General features: G+C 31.5%; 1 protein-coding gene across 2 annotated transcripts; it reads left to right on the forward strand.

Annotated features, from left to right (window-relative positions):
• Window positions 1–10,257: 10,257 nt before the first annotated feature.
• LOC100252707 (transcription factor bHLH80) lies at window positions 10,258–16,597 on the forward strand. 2 transcript variants are annotated; one of them, XM_010667090.3, is made up of 5 exons: window positions 10,258–11,098; window positions 11,614–11,757; window positions 11,848–11,913; window positions 15,775–15,843; window positions 15,949–16,117. In XM_010667090.3, the coding sequence occupies exons 1-5, from the start codon at window positions 10,670–10,672 to the stop codon at window positions 15,997–15,999; spliced, it is 759 nt and encodes a 252-aa protein (XP_010665392.1). In that variant the 5' UTR covers window positions 10,258–10,669; the 3' UTR covers window positions 16,000–16,117. The 2 variants fall into 2 exon arrangements, with proteins under 2 accessions (XP_010665392.1, XP_002271390.1); XM_002271354.5 differs by lacking the exon at window positions 15,949–16,117 and adding an exon at window positions 16,124–16,597 and having other exon boundaries at window positions 10,260–11,098.
• Window positions 16,598–25,652: the final 9,055 nt, after the last annotated feature.

Here is a 25,652-nt window from a genome sequence, read left to right on the forward strand (position 1 = left end):
ATTTAAAAACTAATAATAAGAAAATAAAAATAAATTTATGTATAAAAATAAAAAATATATCGTATAAATATAATGTGATATTTTTTTTTTAAATTTTAAAAGAATAAATGAAATGAATATTATTATATAATATAATATAAATTATAAATATTTAAAAAAAAAAGAGGATGGAATTAGACCACTTATCATATTAGAGTGGTTGAGGTGTGATAAAACACTACCCTTAAAGTAGATTTACCTGCCTTGAGATCAACTTGATGTAAAAAGGAATCGATGTCATACCTCCAACAACCTCGCTTTAGGTGCACTCCATTAGTAAAATAAAGTACAACTTGTAGGCTTAAGCAATTTAGAAGTTCCTCCAAAGATGTATGAGATGAAGGGGACACAAACTTGGATGTAGTAAGAGGAAGGCTACAACACAATGCAACAAGTGTAAGGTTGCGACACAATATTGGATGGCTACAACAAGCTCAGATGCAATAGTAGTAAGGCTACTGCACTAGCAGATGCAATAAGGATGGAAGAACAATGGATGCATTGGGGTTGAGTACAACACTAGGTTCAGTGCTATAGTAGACAAGGATGCTGCTATGGGAATGGCAAATAGGGATGCCTTTGGTGTAGCTATAGGGGACGAGGATAGCGGAGAGGAGAGCAAGGAGAGACTGTCATAAAGCAATAAGAGTCGTATATTGAGGAACTCTAAGAGGATGGTCTATTTATAGGCAAAGTCCAATAAGATTATCCTATAAAGGCTGAATGGCCACAAAGAGAATGAATACAAAAAATTAATTAAATTGATTTAATTAAAAGAAACGTTATGCACATTATGAGTTACATCTATAAACTCCCTTGACCTGATCTTTCCCTTAACTGGGAAGACTTAGCCCAAGACTCTACAATTGAGAATGACCAAGTCAAGGAAAATAAAATAAAATAAATTTAAATTCATTTTGTAAAAAAGATGTTGGACTCGTGCCAATATGCAGAAAGGGTCCCCCTGTACACGATGCATGCAGACAACATGCATTAAAGTTTCTTGAACTAGGCCACCTAAAATCCCATTACAATAGGCTTAGTCCCTTTAGGCATGTAAAGCTCCCATGTCCCAAGCCTAAGAGGATAAGGAAATGGGAAGTCAAATATATTAAATCCCTTTCTAATGTGAGATTTAGGCCTTTTTGTATTTTCACTCATATACACACACTCTACCAATAGGGTTGAGGTTCCATCATTAATTAGATGTTGATTTCAATCTCATTCCCCTTGATGTCTTCCATAATAAATTCCTTGTAAGGTTTTAAATCAAGGAGTCTGCCAAATTTTGATATCATGATCTTAGAATTTGAATTGCAATCACTTTATCAATGAGTAATAATCTCACGTAGCTATGTTTCAAACCTATGTTCTTGATTTTCCACTATAAATTTGCTTATTTGCCTTTGCAACGGTTTCTTCACCATCAAAATGTATGCATACAAGAGGTATTGCATACAAGAGTTTCTTCATGTATTAAAGTACAACCTTATGTTTGGGTCAAAAGATGTAGATGTAGGTTTACAATCATAAGCATTAAATTTCTTCAATATCTTTTCAATATATCATGATTGTGTAAGTACTAAACCATTACCATTTTTTAATAATTCTAATTGTTAGAATAAAACCCTTTAAAGCATGGCATGAAGTAACAATAATAAATTTATTATTTATAACATGATTCTAGTTTCTCTTTTTAACTATTCTATTCATGCATTCAATATAAGAGCATTCAAGCCTTGCATCTCTTGCATTGTACATGACTTAAGTACATTAAGAGTTGAAAGGGAGATCTAAATTATGAGTTCCTTACAAGTAGATAAGTTGTTCATAATTGGTTCATAAACTTAGGTAATCCATTTGAGATTATTGTGCACTATTTCTAAACAAAAAGGATGATTCGTCTTGGTCATCAAGATGGTTCCCATTGTGAGTATACTAGTGTGCATTGTTACACATTAAACATGACCTATAGTGAGTCATGACATTAGTTATAGAGACCCTCAACTTTGAGAGGATATTGAGCAAGTTCTAAAGTCTTCAATGAATTTAACCTATGGGTGAAACCTTAATTAAGGTGGTTATATATTCCCTATGGATTGAGTTATTGTTGATTAAGGTTGGTGGCAACGAGTATCCTCAAAATGGGCATCATGATATCTCATGGGTTTGAGATAACATGTCCCATTGGGCAATCCTAAGAACATGTGATAAAAAAATCTATAGTTGCAGTAATTTCTTAATTAGAATTTGACATATGCTCTTAGAGAGCTAGAATATGCTAGTTAATCACATAACAGTAAGATATGAGACTCAAGGATGATAGAGATAATCTTGAGAGGTTGATAGCATCCACTTGTTAGATTTCAGACACCAGTTCATAGAGAGCCTTCATATAGTAGATAGTATGTCATAGACCCAAGTTCTAGTATATTGTCTTAATATCATAAAATATTGGAGTGAAATTGACTCTTTGGAGTGAGATATTAAGTTAATTAACTTCAAAATAGGATTCTAGGGAGCCATTATTTTCATATGGGTCCAATGGTTCATGCTCGAACTCATATTCCTTAATGATATATTTATTGACAGATATTTAGATTCTTTGTTCATATGTATGCATAAAAGTGTTTTGATAAATACATAAGCTAACCAACTATCTAAAAGTAGAATTGTTTAATGTAGACTTCCCTAGTTCACAATCGTCTTGATACCTCCAAGATTGATCCCTTCAATGAGATATTTTTCAAAAGATGGTAGAAAAAAGTATTTTCTACAATTGATGTTGTGAACTTAGGACATGATTTGATTGACTTAAAACCTGAGACAATTATCAAAATTTGCCTACGTAGGAAATTGGAAATAAAAAGGTTAGACATGTCATCCTTAGCATACTCTCAAAAGAATTGTTTGATGTTTATTGTCAATAAATGGTAGCTAAGGACATTTAGGATGTTATGAATAAAAAAAGGTTCTGGAAAATGGAGGAACCCAGAAATATGTCATAGAAAATTTTAGAAAATTATAAATGACCAATAATAGAGATGTATCATCTCAAATCTACAACTACTATTTGCTAATCAATGACTTAGCTAATGAGGGCGTAAAACTACCTGAACCTTTTGTGGTTGGATACTTGATTGAAACTCGTCCGAATTAAAAAAAAAATGAAAAAAAAAAAAACAAATGTCCCTAAAAAGATGTAATAATCTATATTCGAATTGAAGAAAAAAAATAGAAATATGGATAAAGTAAAGAAAGCCAAAGAATTGTCTTCTAAGGCTAATGTGGTAAGATAAAAACCTAAGCCTAAAAACAATAAGACCATAAAACAAAACTCTAGGACCAAGTCTAATAAGAGGGTAACTATTTTGTCTATGGCAGGCCTGTATATCATGCAACTCAATGCCACCACAGGAAGAGATCTGAGATATCCAACCCAACAGCAAACTTGGTAGAGATAAAGGTTATCATTGTTGTAGTCTTCTTTGAGGTGAGGTAAGCATGGTCACCAATGTGATGGATTGGATGGTAGACTCTAGGGTTATTGGGTACATCTATGACAATAGAAGTATGTTCACTTTCTATACTATTATAAAAGAATGAGATGAACAAGTGTTCATGGGTGATTCTAGAAATGTCCTTAGCGATTTACAAAGGGAAAGTTCTCCTTAAGGTGTCCTCAAGAAAAGTGTTGACTTTAGTGTTGTTCTTCAATTGTTAGATATTCATTGGAACTTAGTGTTAGTCTCTCTACTCGAAAGAACAAGAGTCAGGATCTTATTTGACTTTGATAAAATTGTGTTAGCTAAGAACGATGTATGTGTTGGGAAGGGCTATTGTAATCAAGGTCTCTTTATATTGAATGTATCTGCTCAAAAGAACAAGAGTGAGGATCTTGTTTGACTCTAATAAAATTGTGTTAACTAAGAATGATGTATGCGCTGGGAAGGGCTACTATAATCAAGGTCTCTTAATATTGACTATTTATGAAATTAATAATAATAATAATAGTGCATCTTATTTTGCTTACCTAGTTGATTCCTATGATATTTAGCATGGTAGATTAGGACATGTCAACTTTTTATATATATAAAAAAAATGGTTGATCTAAGTTTAATTCTTAAATTGTCCTTAGAAAACCATGGAAAATGTGAATCATGCATGAAATCCAAAACCATAAATAGAAATTGCAAATATGTAGAAATAGAATTAGAAATACTAAGTTTAATTCATAGTGACTTAGAAGATATAAAAAGTGCAATGATAAGAGGTGGTAAAAAATTCTACATAACTTTCATAGATGATTGCTCAAGGTATACAAGGGTATATCGACTAAGAAACAAAGATGAAGTAAGAAATGTTTTCATCAAATACAAAAATGAAGTAGAAAATTAACTAAGAAAATAAAGAGAGTTAGAATTGATAGTGGATGAGAGTATGAGTCCAACCCTTTTAACTCTTTTTATGAAGATTATGAAATCATTCACGAGACTCTTCCTTGTTCCCCTAAATCTAATGGAGTAGTAGAGAGAAAAAATAGGGCCCTTAAAGGATATGATGAATGCAATGTTGATAAAACTCCAATATACTGAAATTCTATAGAAATAATATATAAATTCTTGATAGTCTTACTATATATTAAGGGTATTTCGAGTTTGCTTTCATCAGTGTACAACGTAGATAGACAAATATAGCTTCATTACATCATAGAGACATATTTTCTATAATCTTGTGCATCCTAAAATGGTATTTCAAGAAAATGATTTTGTAACATAAGTTGAAGCACTCTAGCTTCAAATTTATTATTCGTATTATCTTCTTTGTATCCACACTTCGTATATTTCAAGTTCAATATTATTGTACCCACAATTTTAATCCAATATTTCCCCTTATATTTGTCATAAAACCCAAATGATCGACATTATCACATTATACCTAGGAATAAAAAATTGAAAATATATAGGAGTGGGTCCATGGGTTATAAATGATTAGAAGTGGACTAGGGGCATTGTGTTTGCTTTTATGTGTGTGTTATAACTTTGCTTCCATTGATAATTTATAAATATTTTTTTTATTCGCCATCGTAATGATAACTCAGAGGTGCATTCATTAACAAGAAAAGTTTGTAATAACTCTTCAAATTAGCATAAAAGCATTAGTTGGGCATTGGACGCATCATCTCCTCTTCTAAACTAGTTATTGTATTTAGATTCGAAGTAGAAAGAATGCCTAGTATAGTGAGAATTCAACTACTACCAAGACTGAAACTTAAATAATTAAAATAAGAAATCTTGGGGTTTTGAGAACCTAGGTATCTAAACTAAGGTAGGGTTTGTTAAACAACTAATAAGAAAGATAAGGGTACCTCAAGGGGATGAGTGTCATCCTAAATTCCTAAATTAAAGGAGTTGATTGTACTAGTTTAAGATTGATTAAATTGTCAATATTTGAAAAAACAAATCAGAAAGTTGTACTAAATAAATCATACTTATCATTCATTGAGTATTTAGTAGTGGTTAATAATTTAGCCAAAGTAAGAGTAAAGATGAAGAGATAAAAAAAAAAAAAATAATATAATATAAAATGATTGAATTTTATTAGAATTATAGTAAATATTAGAAATATTAGATGGAAATTTGGAAAACAAAAATATTGATTGGACATAAATTGATCAAATATCATAAATGTGTTATATATATATAAAAAATCTAAAAAATGATAACCAAACAATAATTCCCATATTGAAGAAAACAATATATTTATGATAAAATTTATGATGTTGGATATTAACACACAAAATTTGAAAATATATTTAATACTAAAAATGATAATCTACCTTATTTGAGTATATTCAAGAATATAAAAGAAATGATGATGATGTATCTATGCATAATTATTTTTTATTTATAAATGTTTATAATTTTGTTTACAAGTTTTCTCTTGTATTTAATTACCACACAAAAGATATAAAAAGACTTAGTAAGAAGATTATCATGATATATTTTATATTTTTAATAATTATTTAAATGGAATTTGAAAATAAGATAAATAAAATTAATTTATTTAATAATTTTTTTTATTTTAATATTTTATTTATGCATATATATATATATATATGCATAAAATCACAAAAATTGTGATAAATTGGTGAAAAATAGTATAAATTTTGTAGGTCAAACTTTTGGCCCTTATATCCTCTCCATGTGTGTTGAAAACCAAAATTTGAATAATATTTTCCAAAACTTTCATCCATGAGTAATGTCATGACCTTGCCTAAAAATCTCACTAAGGAAACGATGAGATCACTTCATATCGAATAACAATCTTACTTAATAGGTGCAACACAATACAATAGGACTAGAGTAAATATCATAATACAAGAAATAGGAGTTAGCGATTTTCCAAAACTTTCATCCATGCATGAGTATGAGTAATGTCATGACCTTGCCTAAAAATCCCACTAAGGAAACGATGAGATCACTTCATATCGAATAACAATCTTACTTAATAGGTGCAACACAATACAATAGGACTAGAGTAAATATCATAATACAAGAAATAGGAGTTAGCGATTTTCCAAAACTTTCATCCATGCATGAGTATGAGTAATGTCATGACCTTGCCTAAAAATCCCACTAAGGAAACGATGAGATCACTTCATATCGAATAACCATCTTACTTAATAGGTGCAACACAATAAAGTAGGACTAGAGTAAATATCATAATACAAGAAATAGGAGTTTGCAAATTAGGCCAAAATGCTAAAAACAAGTCAAATGTATTTTAAAGATAAGACATAGATGGATTACATGTTCAACCACTAAGGAGCTTTAAGGATTTAGGCTTATGGCTTACCTCTAGCTATACCAAACCTTAACAACACTCACATGTTAATCATGTAGAAAAAAAAAAAAGGATGGGATGGAGAGTGAACAAATATCTAATAAATTGTCATAATGTACACATATTAGGATGGTCAATCTAGAATAAAAGCATTACTAGAACACACCATATAATAAGATTTATATAGAAAAATTAATATAGTATAATCATAATAATAATTGAAACTATATGACTTAATATCTAATGGTTTAGAAATATCATTTTTCCTTTGGCCATACACAATGCTCAAATACAAGTATTTGATTAACATTCAAAATCCAATAACTTAGAAATATATACAAGTCTTAGCTCTATATAGGACTATGAATACAGTCAAATAAAAAAGATACGATTAACACTCAAAATGAAAGTAAACTCATCATTTTAAGTATGAAGAAACATTTTTTTGAATGTTAAAGACTACATTGTTTTCCCAAATGACAATCAATACAATAAAAAATGTTCATCACTTTTATTAAATAATTTAACACTTTCTTACAAATCATATACTAAAGATGAAAACAAGAAACATAACCCACCTAAATAATCATGCCAAAGTGATTTATATGAAGTCATATGATGTGAGATACCAAAATAGAAAACCTCTCTTGTGAGGTTACATGAGTTAGTCATAAAAAAAGATATTTTAGATGCAATCAATGCCCTAGATGCAGAAGAAGTGCCAAAGAGTTAAACTAGAGCAAATCTTTTGAATAGATTACTCACCTTGTTTTGCTTCCTAAATTTCTATCTCATGTTGACACTTACAAGAAAAATATGTTGTTGCTACAATCTTTCCAAATACTCCTATGCATCCTTTGCCAACTTTTATTGCTCACTTTGTTTTGCTTCCTAAATTTCTATCTTGAGTTGACCCCTACAAGAAAAATATGTTGTTGCCACAATCTTTCCAAATACTCCTATGCATCCTTTGCCAACTTCAATTTCAAAAGTTGCCCACCGATTGAGTTATCAACAAATTATTTATCCATGTCAACATCTAAGCATTGTTCGATATCCATTTTATTTTTTTGTAAAGATTATTCTGTTTAGCTAATTAGTTGTTTCATCAACAACATTTCACATGTCTTTTCTAATCAAAAGATTCTTCGTAGCAAATCTCCAATGTGGATAATTTAAACCATTGAGACAAATAGAGATGATTTTCATATCATGAGTAGAAGATGAAGAATCTATATTTAATACTAGTAGAGTTTAAATGGATTAAAAAAAGTACTAACAAAAAAAATCAACGGAAAGCCATACAATTTCAATGCCAAGAGGAATAATCTCATTAGCTAGAGAAAAAAAAATGTAGCAAGATTGTAGTGTTATACAAAAATCCCTCAATAACTTAAGATTGAGCAAAATTCCAATTGCTAAAAAACCTACTTTGATAATTGTAAAGATTGGTGTGAAACTAGAAAGAAAAAATTTGAAAAAGATCAATAATTTATACCAATGTATATTGTTTTTGAATATTGAACATTGAACAAGCACCCCAAGCTACATTTTTCTATGGTGAAACAAAATCTAAAGCTATTTAATAAGGTAAAGTTATAAAATATAGAAAAAGAGAACTAACTTATTTTAATAATATATGAATAACAATCACTAGAGCAAATAATACCATGTTTCACCCTTATAAAGAAATGTCACATCAATGCTAAAAGTCTATCAATGAATTCAAATTACATACTTTTCCTAAACAAGTACAAGTAATAGGAAATGGATATAAATGATTTATAATAATCCAAGCCTAAGTCAAATGTCATATGCATCCAATTCATGAAGTTGTCGAGTATAAAAGGGAACTTATTAAGAATGTCAATGAGACAAATTTGAGATTGACAAGTTTAATACTGTTACTACTATTTTGACATTGTCCTATATTTTAACACTCCCTCTCCCAAATTGAACTCAAGATAAGGTGGTATGAAATAGAAAATTTGGATTTTCATGTCTATCTTCCATACCTTGATTTACAAATTGGTCATTATCTTCTCATAAATGTCATTTATAAAATACTAGATTGAATTTTATATAATCTTTTTATTTGATTTGATTTTCTTAATATCTTACTTAAATGATCCATATTTATTTATATGCATCAAGGTTCTAGATTTTGAATTGAGTATGGTATATATAAGCAACTAAGTAAAAGGAGTGTCCTCCAATGATCAAACTCAATGACTCCTTAGTCAATTTCTAGCTTAGATTCCTTAACAACATCATCATTTAGTTCATGTTTTAGCTTTTTAAACTTATTAAGTGCCAAAACCTCATGATTTATACTTCACACCCTTTATCATGTTATTTCTTTATCAAGCAATTTTAATTTCATTCTAATGATGCTTTCTTATCTTTTGTTTTTTTGTTTTTATTTTAAAATATGATTGCTTATTCATTTTGTTTTTAGAAGTAGTTAACTAGTTTTTTAAACTAAACTTCAATTTGTAGGACCAAGATTAACTCTAGTTAATCGTGAATAAATTAACTTAAGATTGGTAATGCTTATTGATCCGTCTCAATTTTTGTTCTTCTGCTCCTACACAGGTCCTTTTTTTGCTTTATTTTTTCAATTTACTTTATGATCATATATTAAACATAAAAAATTAGTTTAGTGGCACCCACAAGGGAATGAAAAAAAATTCAAGAGCTAACCTAATCTCAAGTTGAAAATAAAATTACTTTAAAGAAAGTAGATTATTTGAACATGTACATCTAGTATCAAATTAAGTTAAAATTCTTTATGATCAATTGATTAGTGAAATTTAGTTTAAGTGCTCTAACACACATAAGATATTAACTCGATCCATATATCAAAGTCTTCGGAGTTTCAACTACAAATTTAACCAATGATAAATCTCAACATTAAAATAACTTACCCTTAATTTCTAATATTCCGATCACGGCTCGATTGAGGGAAATATGGGTCCTGAGTTATGTTTTAGACTTAATTTAGAATCATACGAATGAATATCCTCAATTTTTATTTTTTTTCAAAATTAACGTTAAATTTCACAAAAGAATTGATCAATGGTTTTGTATGTATACCATGAAGTTGGAAGGATATCCCATAAGTTGTGATGTTATGTGGGCAAGAATTGGAACCCAAGGTGGTTTCCAATAATGGTCCCCTTACCACTCCATTTGTTTACGAAAGAAGTGGGCTAAAAAGTAAAAGGCAAGTGAAAGTCCACGGCCAACAAGCTTTTCCTATGTGCATTTGTGAATTGCAGGCTCCCTCTCCTTAAATTGGCCAGATAAAGCAAAAATAAAAATAAAAATAATATTATATAATAGAATATGCTTTTTTTCTAAACAAATCAATCATCAAATGTATGACTTTCCTCAAAACCAAATTCCCACGCGCCCCACTCCACGCTCCACAACCCAGTAGCATTCCTAAACCAGCACCATATCCATAAGCAGTGCTCTTTCGCTTCTGATTATTGCGTGGAAAAGCCCGTGTGTGTACTGGCGTGGGATAGCGATCCTCGGCATCCACTGAAACGACGACGTTGCAGATTCAGAGTCCTATACAACGCGAATCTCCTCGTTGATTGACTAAGGGTACAACCCCAGTTTCCGCCTATAGAACGGCGGATAATCAAGGCAGACGTACACCCGAGCGTCACGCAGCACTCGATTTCCTTCTTCCCAAAGAGGAAAGTGAAGAGCTTCACCAAAAATAAACACTGGAAAAATCTCAAAATCTGGGAAGAAGAAGAGAGAGGAGCAGATGCAACCGACACGTGGCGGTGAAGTCAATAGACTCGCCCGTTTCCGCTCAGCTCCGGCAACGTGGTTGGACACACTTCTCGAAGAAGAAGAAGGAGAAGAAGAGGACGACGATTCGTTGAAGCCGACCCAGTCACTGACTCAGCTGCTCGCTGGCTCCGGCGGTCCCGCCGGTGGGTCCGGAGGTTACATTCCTGCCTCGGATCCGAGCATGTTCGACGGCGCCGGTGCGCAAGGGTTTCTCCGGCAGAGCAGCTTGCCGACGGAGTTCCTCTCCCAGATCAATTCGTCGGAGGGCTATTTTTCGAGCTTTGGGATTCCAGCAGGGTTCGACTACGCGGCGTCGCCGGCAGTGGATGGCTCTCCGACAGGGAAGCGGGCGAGGGAGTTGGAATCGCGAAGTTCGTCTAGGAAATTTTCATCTCAGTCGGTAATTTGACCTGGTTTCGTTAGGGTTTTGGTTTATCTTCTGTTTGGTTACTGACAAAACGTTGGAAGATATCAGGTGTGCTTGATTTGGGGTTGAAAAACTGATTTTCGGAAAAAGTTTTCTGCTTCCGAAAGGGGAAATTTCCGTTTATATGTGTTTTGAAGTGATTTTGCTTTGAGTTTTGGGGTATTCTCTGTTTGTATGATGAGAAAACGTGGGAAAAACAAGGAAAGAAATCAAGGATATGCTCCATTTGGGGTTTAAAAACTGATTTTTGAAAAACGTTTTATTTCTAAAACGGGAAGTTTCCGAAAATAGAAATAACAAAGATATTATTATTTTATTTTATTTTATATTCGAGAGTTTCCCTAAACCCGCCTCTTGCATCCATTCAATGTTTTTGTTTCTGAAATAGAAACGTAATGTTGTAAATTTTCATTTCCTACATTCTCTCATCAACCAAACAGAGGACTAATGTTTAGCGAATCGATCTCAATTCTTTACCTGGACTGCAGAAAGGGGAGCAGAGTTCTCGATTAACCGGTAGCGTGGCAAGCTTACTGGATGTGGACATGGAAAAGCTTTTAGAGGATTCAGTACCCTGCAGGGTTCGGGCCAAGCGGGGTTGTGCTACACATCCTCGCAGCATTGCAGAAAGAGTATTATTAGTAGTTCCCTATTTTTCCTATGGTAACTAGCTATTTGTTTGTGTTTGTGTTTGATTTGGCAAAGACCTAATTTTTTTATAGGTTCGGAGGACCCGAATCAGTGACAGAATAAGGAAACTTCAGGAACTTGTGCCCAATATGGATAAGGTCAGTCATTTCAACTAAATAATTTTCACTGAATTTCCATATATTTTTGTTCTTGAATATGACTAAGGTTGGGAATTTTCTGACTCGGTGGGTTTTAGCTTATGAATTGTGAGCAAAATAATGTTTTCAAATCTTTTCCCTATTTCAGTATTGCAATGTTGTTGCTTGTTGGTTGAAAGGAAACCAATCCTATAGACAGTTTTGTACAGAAATGTACTGTGTTATCATGTTGCAGACCCCAAGGTGGTTGAATGGCTTTAATTTGTATTCTGTAGCTATTAGGATTTTGTCATTGGCACTGGTCAAAGCTTAGCAGTAATGTTGGTTGCTGAATTTGAAAGATGATAAAATGACATTTTGATGGCACATGTGGACCACTCATAATTAGCTTGTAGTTGAATCTTTATGAGCAGGACCCACAAAACAAAATATGACAGATATTTGATGGAAATCAAAAATTACTGAGGAGCTCATGGAGGGTCCTAGCAAGGTGGCCCCATGGTATCCTTAATTTCCTTGGCTATTTTTCCTTTGCGTTCACAACATGGAACATGGGAAGATAAAAGTCAATGTGTAACAGTGCTACCTCTGCAAGATTTAAATGCATTAGGAATTTCAAAAGTCTTTGAGATTTGAACTCCTGTGAGATTTAAATTCTGACATCGCATTAGGTTTTGAAAGTTTTAACTACTTCTAAATGATGGCAGAAATTAAGTAAATGTTGATCAAATATTATGTGGAATGTCCACCATTACTTTGTAATTGATGAGACAAGAGGCTGGAGGGCTGCACATGCAATCCAAATAGGGGGGCCTTGGGTGTTTTTGGGGACCAAGGACATAGTCTCTGTAGCTGGATATTATCCCTATCTTTCTGAGCTAGCTTGGGCATATTCTTAAAGATTGTTAATCAACCAAAACTAAGGCCTCCTAACAATTACCAGATCTATGTGGCCATCAGAAGTATATGACATCTCAAAAAATTACTAACAGATGAAGTTGACAACAAAAGTAATTCATAATCCTTTGGAGAATTAGGACACATGGTAGGAGAATAATGGTCTAGTTCTTATAGAGAATAACTTGATGAGTTTGAGACTGTTCAAGCAACCCATAATGCTAGTAAGTAGATTTGTCCTGACCTAGATGAGTTAGGACCAGCAAAGCTACCTCTGGACTGGATGCACTAATCGTGGCATGATCTATGAATGGATAGTGTGCTCATGTAGACATTTGTCCAATGATAGTGAAGAGAACAGAAAATTTAATTTTAGGGAAGCTTCCTTTTCTTCTCCAATTTCATCATGTAAAACAATAAATTAACTCATAATAAAACCAGGACTAATCTTTCTTGAGAAGGAAAATGTGAAAAAGTAGGATCTAACAATTCAAGTTAGCAATTTTCAAAAATGAGAATTTTTGGCAAATTTTTTCAGTAGTCAAAAAGGAGTTGGTTAGTGCAAACAAGCTTACCAATGAAAGGATTGCTTTTAAATTTCCATAGAAAATTGTCCAACAAGATGAAAGGAGTTGCTTGGAGAATGCGAAGGTTTTACTCTGGTGAGAATTGGCAGCATACATGTTTCAATGAACAATTGTTTTTCTACTTTTCCTAGTTAGCCCTTGGGAATGCCTTTTCTTTAGGTTTCTCTTATGGTTTATTTTGAGAGATAAGCCCCTGCCCTCTCTATGTTCTCTTTATCACAGTAAAATATCCTTTGTTAGACAAAAGGAAATGGTTTCACCATGGACATAAGATTTAGGGTGGTTCTAATTGAAGTTTCTTAGCTGGGTTATGTGTATTTGGTAAGAAACATTGGGCCAACCCGAGTGCCATCTATGATATTTAAGCAAAATATTGAATAATTTGGGAAATCAAAATGAATTGACTTCAATATTCGAGGTCAATGAATGTAAAAATAAATAATTGGGTCATGGATTGCACATTGTTTTCAATCAAGGTTTATGATGAACATGTCAATTCAGAGAAGAATATTTTCTAGTTGAGAAAACCAAAACTTTTAAGTCCCTAGACAATAGTGCTTTGAAGTGTGTCAAATTGAAGCAGGACAGATTACACTAGATTATTTGGATCAACAGAAAACTTTGATGCATGATTATTCTCTCACTTTCCAATCATTTTTGTATTTTCTTAATTATTTGGAACTTTAAAATAAAGAGTAGTACTTGAGCTTTTGTAGGTTAACATATTATATGTTTTTAGAGAATTACTACTTTATTGATGTTTTATATAGAACCCATAAATGGTCAATATGGAAAATTGGAGCATGCTAATTGATTAAATTAAGAGATTTGATTTTCTTGCCTTAGATTTTTCCTTGCTTTGTTGAATCAAGAATTTTATTCCCAAGGTTGAAGATGGACAATGCTCTTTTCCCTTCCTTTCATGCTGCCACTATGAAAATTGGTGTCTAAACAAGGGTTTACCCTATTCAGTGGCTAGTTTTTATGGCAATGTAATGATGGTTATGGTAGACTTTTCAATGCAAAACTGAATTATTTGTGCAGAATATGTGATCAACAAATGTATGGTTGGAGGAAGCCCTTCACTATGGAGGGTCTCTAAAAGCAGCATGCCTAAGATTGTTGATAGAGCTTGAGATCTTCGTCTTAAAGATTATGCATCTCTTCACAGTCAAATAAACTATGTATATGCATATTTGAAGGTTAAGGATATCGAGCTAGGTTTTGACTCTCAAGTATCTGATATGGATGCTAATTTACTGAATAGAAAAGTTCATTGATCATTGTATCACAGATTGCAAGTTGTATGGTATGAAGTCCTAGATCACTTTATGGATAATTTATACTCAAGGAAGGTGAATCCTGTGGACTAATTAGGTGAGACTATTACTCACAATTTCAAGATCAAGGCAATGATTCACCATTGATGTCCAATAACAACATGCCATATCATTATGATTTTATCGGCATTTATAGGACTCAATCCATTGTTTTTAGGCATCTGTTGGTTCTTAGTGATCATTTGAAGATGAATAGAGTTGCATGACTAAACAAAGATGAATTTGTTAGGTAATCAAACCAGTTGAAATGTTATAAATCTCCTAGTTGTTTGGAATGGGAGAACTTATATTGAGGTAAACTCAGTGACAGGTTTGGTTCAGAGGACTAATGGAAGACCAGTGAGTTATGTATGGCATTGGAAAATTTCTTCCTGTTTTATTTTATTTTTCATTTTTTGAAAGGTCTCTTTTATTCTCTACTTCCAGGATTTAGCAGTTTTTGAAGTAGAATTTATTTTTATAGGTGAATGTATTTGGTATGATGGACTTTTTGGAAGTCGCTACTTATTAAGGATTTTATAATGCCTATCAGTGGGACTCGTTCAGAAATCAATTTATCCAGTGGTGATAAATCTTCCATATGTTCTATGTAGATTCAAGGTTCACAATTATAAGGTTGAAGATGGTATTCTTCGTTGTCCTTCTTTTCATGTGACCACTACATCACCCCCTTAAGAGATTGTCTTCACAGGGTTTGTTCATGTTTCAGCATGCAGAAGCATATGGCATTTTATTTCTTTGGTGTAAATAAAAATTTGTTTAGTTTCTCCAACAGCTTGTGGGCTACTCCTGTTGTATTGAATGAAAAGTTGAATTTTATTTTGTGATAGTTTAGTCCTCTGGCCTTTTTAATTCATTAACGATTTTTAATTATCACATAAATTGATATTCTGGATGAAATTTTTTCAAATGATATAATTTGTTGGGATTTAATTTCTTTGGATTCACTTGTTTCGCATTACATTTTTGTTAATTTATAAATATGCCTCGTAAACTTTCATAAAATTGACATGGCAATTGCACCATTTTACATACAGCAAACAAACACTGCAGATATGCTAGAAGAGGCAGTAGAGTATGTCAAGTTTCTACAACAAAAAATTCAGGTACCCACATTGAACTTATCCTGAATAATTATACATTTATGTTACTCTGAAGACAAGAAATGGAAATTTGGAATCTGATATTCTATAACTGTTCATCATTGGCAGATTTCGTATTTCCATTTCTTTCTGTCTCTGATCCAAAAGAAATTAAATTGATGATAAAGGTGTCAATGTTAGAAAGTCAAGGACACTGCAGTGTCATTTGCCAGTGATTCAATATGTACTTAGTGTTGATAGAAAGGCAGGTTTTCACATAGCCGAAACACAAAAAACATGGCAGGAACTGTCCGAGCATCAAAAAAAATGCACATGCTTAGCTAGAGAATAACATGAAGATGCCCAAGAGTACGTCCCGGAAATTTAGTATATTCATTGTAACAAAAGGTCTCAATCAGAGGTTAATCAAGGTATTCGGCTGTCCTCTCGAAGATGCATGCACGTTGCAAGGTACTCGTATATTCAACTATTTTTATGTTGAATTCTTCTACAATGTGTAAATGTTGGCTGATCAGAACAGCACCATAACTGTAGAATCATCAAGAAACTTATCCAATTCATCTAGGCAAAAACTTCACTCTGAAGTTCTCTCTGGGTGTGGTTATAGTTGTAAAGTGTTGTACACTAATATTTTCTTTAGCTTGCTACTGAACAAGCTCCTTCACTCCAAATATTTGGGAACTTGTAGTTCATAAAACCCAGCTGTTTATATATCAAAATACTACTGGATCAATAACAATCTTTGTTGTATCATGAAGTGACCGACTCTACTTTCTATTTGTCTTGTCTTAATCTACTTCGCTAGAGCCGTTCTTACATATTTGTGATCAATATTTCCTTCTTTTATGTGTTCCATGTTCTCATGCCATAGAAATAAGATCATACTAAGAAAGTTGTTCAACTCTGATGATTCAGGGTTAAAATTGTTGAGTTCAACATCCAAACAACCAACCACCCCTATACCATCTTGCTATGATTTTTGGTTTAGCTATTGTTGTGTCTCTCCATGTGTGGGTATTAAGCCAGGGCCGAGGAAGGGTGTTAAGCCCATATCCTAATAGTTTAAGCCGTTACAAAGATTGGAAGGCTATCAATTGTGGATGATTTTTTTTAGGTTGGTTGGTCACTCAACATTGTCAACTTGCATTGATGCATGCTTTTCTGGGCTTATTTCACACTTTGGCTTGCCTTTCCTTACCTCTGGTGAAGTTTGTACTTGTGATTTTGTTAGAATCATCATGAATTACTCTTTTCTTTTTTCTTTTTTTTTGAAAGTGGCAATTTTGACGATATGGATCACCTCAAGTCGAAAAATCAACGGTTGATCCTTGAGTGGTTGATGATAATTCTATATTTTGATTATATCAATTCAACGTCTCTTGTAAAAAAATACTTTTTTTTTCTATTTTTATTGAAACAAAATATAAAATAAAATATGGATTTCCTTTGAGAATATCAAATATAAAATAAATTATAAAAATAAGAATTTTTAATATTCAAAGAAAAATAATAAAAGTATTAACATAAAAAAGAAGAAGCATGAATGAATTAAGTCTTAAACATTATTTAAGCAAATGATATTTAGATAAGAATTTCGTAAAAAATTAAAACAATATGAAAAAAAGGAAGATAAGTGTAAAAAATGATGAGTTTTAAGCCTAATGAAGATTTCCTTAAAAAAAAAAAAGTTTAATTTTAATTGTATTTTTTTAATCAAAGAAGAACTTACGGAAAAAATAATTGAAATTTATGAAGATCTCAATTTTAAAAAATAATTAATGAAAGGATTAGATATGGAAAAAATCTACAAGAAAATAAGATAAATAAAATATATATCAATTCATGTTGAGTTGAAAATTAATATTTTCCTTATACACTCTTACTTTATTATTTTGTTCTTTTTTTAAAATTAGTTTGATTTTAATTATATATATTTTTTATTGTTATTTAAATTTTAACACAAAATAATAGAGTTTTTGGATAGCTTGGATGCTAAATGTAGAATTATTATTAATCACTTAAAGATCATGAAGATTTTTTTTTTTCATATGTTTTGAAAATTTTAAAATACAAACAGACATGATTTCATCTTGAAATATAGGAAATGGAAGAATGACATCTGGCATAGTGGTCTTCGGTGCAATAACATTTGATACAATAGTTTCTAAGAAATGAGATATAGGTGATGATGGTAAGGTGGTATGTAGTGTAGTGGTCTCTACGAGAGAAGATATATGTGATGGTAAATTAGTAGATGGTAGGGCGGTCTTTTGTGTAGTGATATCATATATAATGGCTTTTACATGAGGAAATAGAGGTGATGGTAGGGTGGTAAATGGTGAGGTGGTCTCTAATACGACATGTTCTAGGTGAAAGAGGAAATGTGGAAGTCTCAGGTGTAAATGGGGTAGATGTTACAGATGGTGCTAACATGGTCTTAGGTGGATGCATAGATGGTCAGGATTATCGACCAGCTCACCCACCATCTCACTTACTACCTCTCCCTCAATCTCTAATAAACTACATCCTAATAATAGTCGTCGACATAGGTGGTCTCATGGATGGGCATACTGATGCATATGACTCATAGACTGAACATATGCTATGTTCCTTTCCAATAATGTGCAAAATATTAGTAGCAATTCATGTATAGATCATGAAACTCCATAGTACCCGTCATAGGTGGTGGCGACTAGCCCATAAGTTAATATACTGTGCATGGAATGCCCCTTAATTGTACATAGATTGTTCTTGCTTATCCACAGAATGTAAGCCCTACTCTATCAAACAATATGGGGGTATCCCTTGTTGGAGGCCAAATAGTCGTAATACTCGTTTTGACCAATGCTTCTCGACAATGTCAAAGCAAATAAAAGGCGACATCATCCATTAAATCTTTTGATCTACTAGAGATATCACTGGAAGATAGGCAACTAAGTCTCCCATGTAAGATTTCCATAAAACATGTAAGAATCAACGTTTTACATTAATAATGTTAATGTTTATATGGTTAATAATAACACATTACACCTTATATGTACTAGGTCATGAGTCTGTATGTCTAATTGGTCTCAATAAAATGTCAACACACATGATGGGTTATGAGCTTAGGATAACGGATTAGTTGGCAAAGCCTCATCTAATAATGCCTTATCTTGTAATCCTTAGTCCTCAATTGGTAAATCATCAGTCACATCATGATCTAAATGATGAGTTGTTGGAGGGGTTGGTAGTCAACCAAATCGAGTCAATCGATGTGAGCCTCTCCTAAGACCACAATTAGATAAAATACAACATTAAAAATGTTACAAAAATTATAACCTTAAACTAACTAAAAATTGTTATCTAATATGAACAATTAGTTATACCTATAATAGTATGACATATCCAACAATATTGGTTGCACCATGCAAACTCACTCAACATAACCCCTTATATAGGCGTGTTAGGATTACGTTGTCCCAACTATACATAAATGTTTCAATCAAGTCTTTAAGCAATGGGAGATAACACCATATGGACATGTGTATCCTTCTTGTTGAACCTAATAGTACTAGTATGAAAGCTTGCACATATTGCTCTAATGTGACACTATCTACATCTACCGATGGATAGGCGAACTAATAACATAGCCATCGTGTTGATATCACTAACCCTCTAATCTAATATACAAGTGAGGTCACATCTAAATGCTCATATCATAATAGTGACAAATCTAAGTCACATATGTTAGTGATAGGAGGCCCATGAATACGAAGTCTTAAGGCGACAATAACATCCTGTAAAGCAATAATCATCTCCCTAATATGTAAGTGAAATGTGTGTCTCAAGATGTCATCTCTCAACAAGACTTGTGATCAATCCCTAATATAGTGTGACATGTCCAATACGATACACACTATAGAATACAAAACAAATAACATAAAGGCAAATGCGAGGATCCATCTCCTATTCCCATATAAACTTAGATATATGTTGCTGACAAGTCAAAACCAAAGTAAACTACAAAACACAAATAAACCAATTAGATAATAAACTTTAATTTTTGTCATTTTTAAAGAGATATTGCATGCTTCCATGTACATACCTAGCTAGTCTCAACTAAATGGAACCCATGTCTATTCTATAGAACCAAAATAGACCTATCTAATGGATATGACTTAGAACTATGTCCTCCATACTTCATATGTATAACACAATTGTGAAGATAAATATTAAAAAAAAATTATAGATAGAAATTTAATAAACAATACTTCATGGTTTTTCATGGACATTATCCCAAATAGAAATAACATGATGATGCAAATTACATTCATATTAATAATCAAATCATTAACAAAACCAACATGTAACAATTTAATAAATTTAAGTATCTCGATTCATTTATGATCAATAAACAATTCATACTAGTCCAATTTAAAATTAGAGATAGAAATACAATGGACCATATTGTTAATATTTATAATAGAAAAATTGAAAATTTTGACAGAATTTTGCCTCTATGGACATTATCTCAAATGCAAATAATCCAATTATGCAAATTACATCAATATTTATAATTAAATCATCAACAATCAAACCTAGTAATTACATAAAGATAGTATCATAGTAACTTTCAACATCATAATATCAATGAAAATTACATACACACATCACATGGTATTAGCATCTCTATTCCTATTTTGATAAGACCGACGATTGTGGTCACTTTGTTTGCACAACCCACATATAATAAAAGTCTTAACCTCCCTAATGACCATTTTATTATGCAAATAGCTTGATTTTAAGTCATCTACTAGATACACATTTCATCGACTCAGAAGATTAGACAATTGGACTATCATAAGGAGGCCACTCATACACATTGAAGATGAGATGAAACAAGAGTGCCCAAGTATTATAGTATGACCGTATATCATAGTAGTGTTGAACAAGTAGTCTAAAATCAACTAAACGAAAATGACATGATATTAGAATATGGCTACATGGGAATCCATATATGAGTGTTTTACCACATGTGTATGCATGCTCATGTAAGTTGATGTGATATGTTCAACCACCACTTGAGCTGCTCTTAGTACCCTTACTAGTTTATACATGTACTTGTCCTTAGATGTAATCGTATAAAACAATCTCATGAAATCCTACCTTAACATATGTAGTGTATTCCCCACCTGAAGCTAGTTGATTAGCACCTTGTTCCCTTCTCACAACAAAATTAAATAACCATTCACTTGAAAAAATGTCAACTGAACCAAGGCAGTTACGAGTAAGCTACGAGCCCCTTTAAGCACACTATTAAATGCCTCCAACATGTTTGTAGTCATGATGTCACATCTTCGATCTCCGTCATGAGAAAACACTCATTTCTCAAAAGGCATTGCCTCCAACCATTTTTGTTCTTCTAAATTAATTCTCCCAATTGTCTCAATATGTTTATTAAATTTTTCGATCTTGGTTTCTAAGGCTACTTTGCACACCATATTTTTTAATATTTTATCCTTGAATCGGGTCATAAAATTGCTTGCAAGATAACACATACAAACCCTATGATATGCATATGACTCAAACTAATCTAGATGAACATCACTCATTGGAGCCATAATATTTAGATGTCAATATGATATAACACAAAGTCCCCTTCTTTGAGTTACTCCAGTTCTAATACATGTCAAAAACCATCCTCAACTATCAATATTCTCATCCTCTATTGAGGCAAAAGTTAGTAGAATAATTGATTATTTCCATCACAACCCATAATAATCATTAAAGTATTTTTATACTTCCTATACAGATGTGTACCATCAATATTAAGTACGAGACGACAATGCTTGAAGCCTTCAGTGGATACATGAAATGCCTAAAAAACTAATTGAAATATCTCTTCATTCTGCATATTACCAAGAAATGTTTTTGAAATTACAACACATCCTAGATTTGTCTATTCTAACGTAATGAAAAAACATGACAACTCTATGTATGACTTAAAAAATTCAACAAATAAGTTAGTAAGTGTTTTAAGCTTTACTTTGGATGTTTTCTTGTATGCTATTTGGTATCCAAATTTCTCCACAATACTTGCTTGAATAATAGCCACTGAGAATGTGAATTATGCCTTAATCATTCCTTGCATATGAGTAGCAATCAAGTTGGAGTCTAATTGTTGATGATCCTAATTCAAGTAAAGATTGTCACATTTATGTGGACCATTGTATTTGTTTATTACAAATAAAGATGTACTTTCACAACCATAGCACAAAGTTTTCATGAACATCAAGACTCCTTAGCCTTTTAGTTGACTGACAACTTTTTAGTCGACGAAACAATAATGTACTCTTGGTGTGCATTAATACAGTACATCTTTGCAACATATTGTAAATCTCCTTTTGAATTAAAAACTTGGTCAACTATGAACTCTCCACCAAAGTTTTCAATATTAGTGTTTCTTTATGAAGTTCAATCACTAGAAACAACATTATCAATGTGTTCAACATTTTCAAACTATGGAGGAGGTGTTGAGTGATATTGAAACGAGAGAAAATTTTACTTGGTCCTTAAGATCTGGGTTATTTGACACATCACAACCTTCCCCATCCACAAACACATATCTTCCTTGTTCATTTTCCATTGCCTTGTGAATAAATGTGTGAAGTTACCCAAGAATGGATTCACTCATGGCTTTACCGACACTTGTTCAATATACAATTCAATTTCGTCCATTTCAAATGTGTTAACCAATTTCAACATTTAGAATTATCTATTATCATCCCACATTGGACAAGATTGGAACCTATTTTCCCTTTTCAAATGATACCTATAGTTGAGCACTAATTGAAAATGTTGTTTGTCAATATTAATCCTCAAGTATATCATAGCTAATAATTGTTCAAATGTAGAATTAACAAACACATTCAACGGTACAATTACAACTCCATTCCCAACATACTTTACATCTATTTCTGTCTTCAACATTTTTCTATTACAAAAACATATCATAGGAACAATAGATTCGTATGATTTACCTATAAAAAAATATAATATCAAATGATTTCATAATGAATGAAAATGAATTCAAATTTTGTTCAAATAATTACACCCACAAAAGGAAAATGATCGATGCAACCAAAAACGATATATATAGGTAAATATAGTGGTAGAGCTAAAGACTTCTGTGGGGAGGCATTGAGAAAAATATTATATTATAATCATCATTTATAATTATAAATTGAAAGGAAATTAATGGTATTTATTATTAGTGTTAAAAAATTAAATAATTTTAAATATTAATTATGAAAATATATCAAATTAAACAACCATAATACTAAGAACACTTAAAAAAAAAAAATAGATTTTATATTAAAAACAATTATCAAGAATATTTTTAAAAAAAATTAAAAGAATTAGAAATAGAAGAAGAATCATTAGAAAATTTCAATAATTATAATCATTTTGTAGCAAAAACCCTTAAAACTATTTTAAAGAATTCAATAATTTTTGTTATAAATTTTGTCATTACCTTTAGATCTCATTGTCTTACAACTTGATTTTATTTATTTATACCTTAATCTCATTCTTTGTACTTTCATATAAAGATTTAGATTTTTCTATGTACTTTTAAAAGTGGAGACAAAAATTTCATATCAAATCAAGACCTTAAATTTTTTTTTTCTTTTTTTCAAATAACTAAATATGAGATAGTTAAAAATAATAATAATAATAATAACTCTTCTACTGAAAACTTATATTTCATATAATAAATCACTAAATAAGTATTAGATTAATGGTTAGATTTTGATAAAGCCACATTATTGTCTTACTTCTAAGTAAATATAAATATTTTATACGATAAAATTTTGAAAAAAAAAACATTAATATATAAAAATTACCTTTTTTTTCATGTCAAAAGTGTTGACCACCATAGTGGTTTCCTACTCATTTTGTGAACCACAAGTCCTTGGTCCGGGCATGGGCAATTAGTCTAACAATCTAATTGTTGGTTCGTCAAGTGATTGGAAAGGTCGTTGATTGGACTAGTCCGATCTAGTTTTTAAAACTCGTTCTTTCTCATATAAATATTGTTTGTCCAATCTAAGCCTAAAGTCTCTTATGACTTTAAAACATACATCCAATGATGTAAATATCGGTAATCACAGATATATCGGTATTTCAATTTTATGGATATGTTGGAGATATATCGGCGGATATTTTGGGAAAAAAATATCGATAAGCCTAAAATTGATCAAAATTTATATTAAAAAAAATATAAGAAAAACTTCATAAAAATGTAATTAGAAATATAATGATATTTTTAAGTTGTTTTATTAAATAATATGATTTATCATATTTGATAATAATATCGCATGCATCGATAAAAATATGAATTTTATAAGTGTACATTTATTATTAAATTACATCTAATATTATGATATTTGATTATAATATGTCTAATTTTAAAATATATATTAATATTAAAATTATGATCTATTTAATTTAATTGTATTAAACAATATAATATGATATATGTACCATTTTTTAATATTTAATTAATTATTAATGATATTAAAAACACTATGAAGAAAATTATATAATTTTTATATTTTTGGTAATCAATTAAAAGAAAATTTTACATTTAATTAAAAAATAATTATAATTAATTTACTCTTTAAAATGTTCTTTTAATATTTTCTTTATATAATGAGTTTAACTATATATATGTTTAGTGCATATTATATAACAAGAGCAAGTTTGCTCGGATGGTAAGTGGGTTAGGTTTAGGGCCTTTTTCCAGGCACTGTAGTGCGTTTGGTCGCGTTGACCATGTGATATATCGGGAAAAATCCCGATATATCGCGAGATATTGCCGATTTTTGGGGATTTCTCCTGAAATTTCACCTGATCAATATTTCTCCATGAAATATATATTTTCTTCCTTGCATACATCTACCTACATGATTAAAAAGAACTTATATGCACTAAAAGTTGATATCTTAAATCTAATTAAATAACTAAGAAAATCTTTCTAGTCAAATTATGAATCCACCCATGTCAACTCTCTTATATGCTCACAATTTTATTTATTTTATTTTAAAATTTAAAAATATATCTAGAAAAGTATAATGTCATTACCTTCTTTCCAACTATATGCTACCAATATATATATATATATATAGTTTAAATAAAATGGAAAATTATGGGAGGGGTTGCAGTCAACGTTTTCAAATTGGTTACACCATTGGATTGAAAAATTGTTGAGTCAAAATTTATTGGTCAAACCTTTGCTTTAATCACAATGAACAAATAGTGGGAACTTATATGCACTAAAAGTTGACATCTTAAATCTAATTAAATAACTAACAAAATCTTTCTAGTCAAATTATGAATCCACCCATGTCCACTCTCTTATATGCTCACAATTTTATTTTTAAATTTAAAAATATATCTAGAAAAGTATAATGTCATTACCTTCTTTCCAACTATATGCTACCAAATCCTTGCTTTCACTCCCTTTTTTTTGTACTAATATATATATATATATATAGCAGAGCCATGTGGGAGGGAAGTTGGGTCTTGTTTTGGGTGTTCTTGGCCTATCCTAGGATAGGTAGCAGTGTGCCTGGGAGCGCGAGCCCTGCCGGTTGAACCGTTGTTAGCCGTGGATAGGCATTTGTTAGGCTGTAAGAGGGTTGGGGTGACGTCTCATAAGGTCTGTCAATCTGCTATTAGGCTCTAGTTCAAAAACCCTAAAATGAGTTCAATTTTCAGAACCATGTCTAAGAGATCCAGTGATTCTCAAGATAATGTTGTAAATAGTG

This window comes from Vitis vinifera, chromosome 18, assembly GCF_030704535.1.
Source record: "Vitis vinifera cultivar Pinot Noir 40024 chromosome 18, ASM3070453v1".
In the NCBI taxonomy this organism is placed as follows: Eukaryota; Viridiplantae; Streptophyta; class Magnoliopsida; order Vitales; family Vitaceae; genus Vitis; species Vitis vinifera.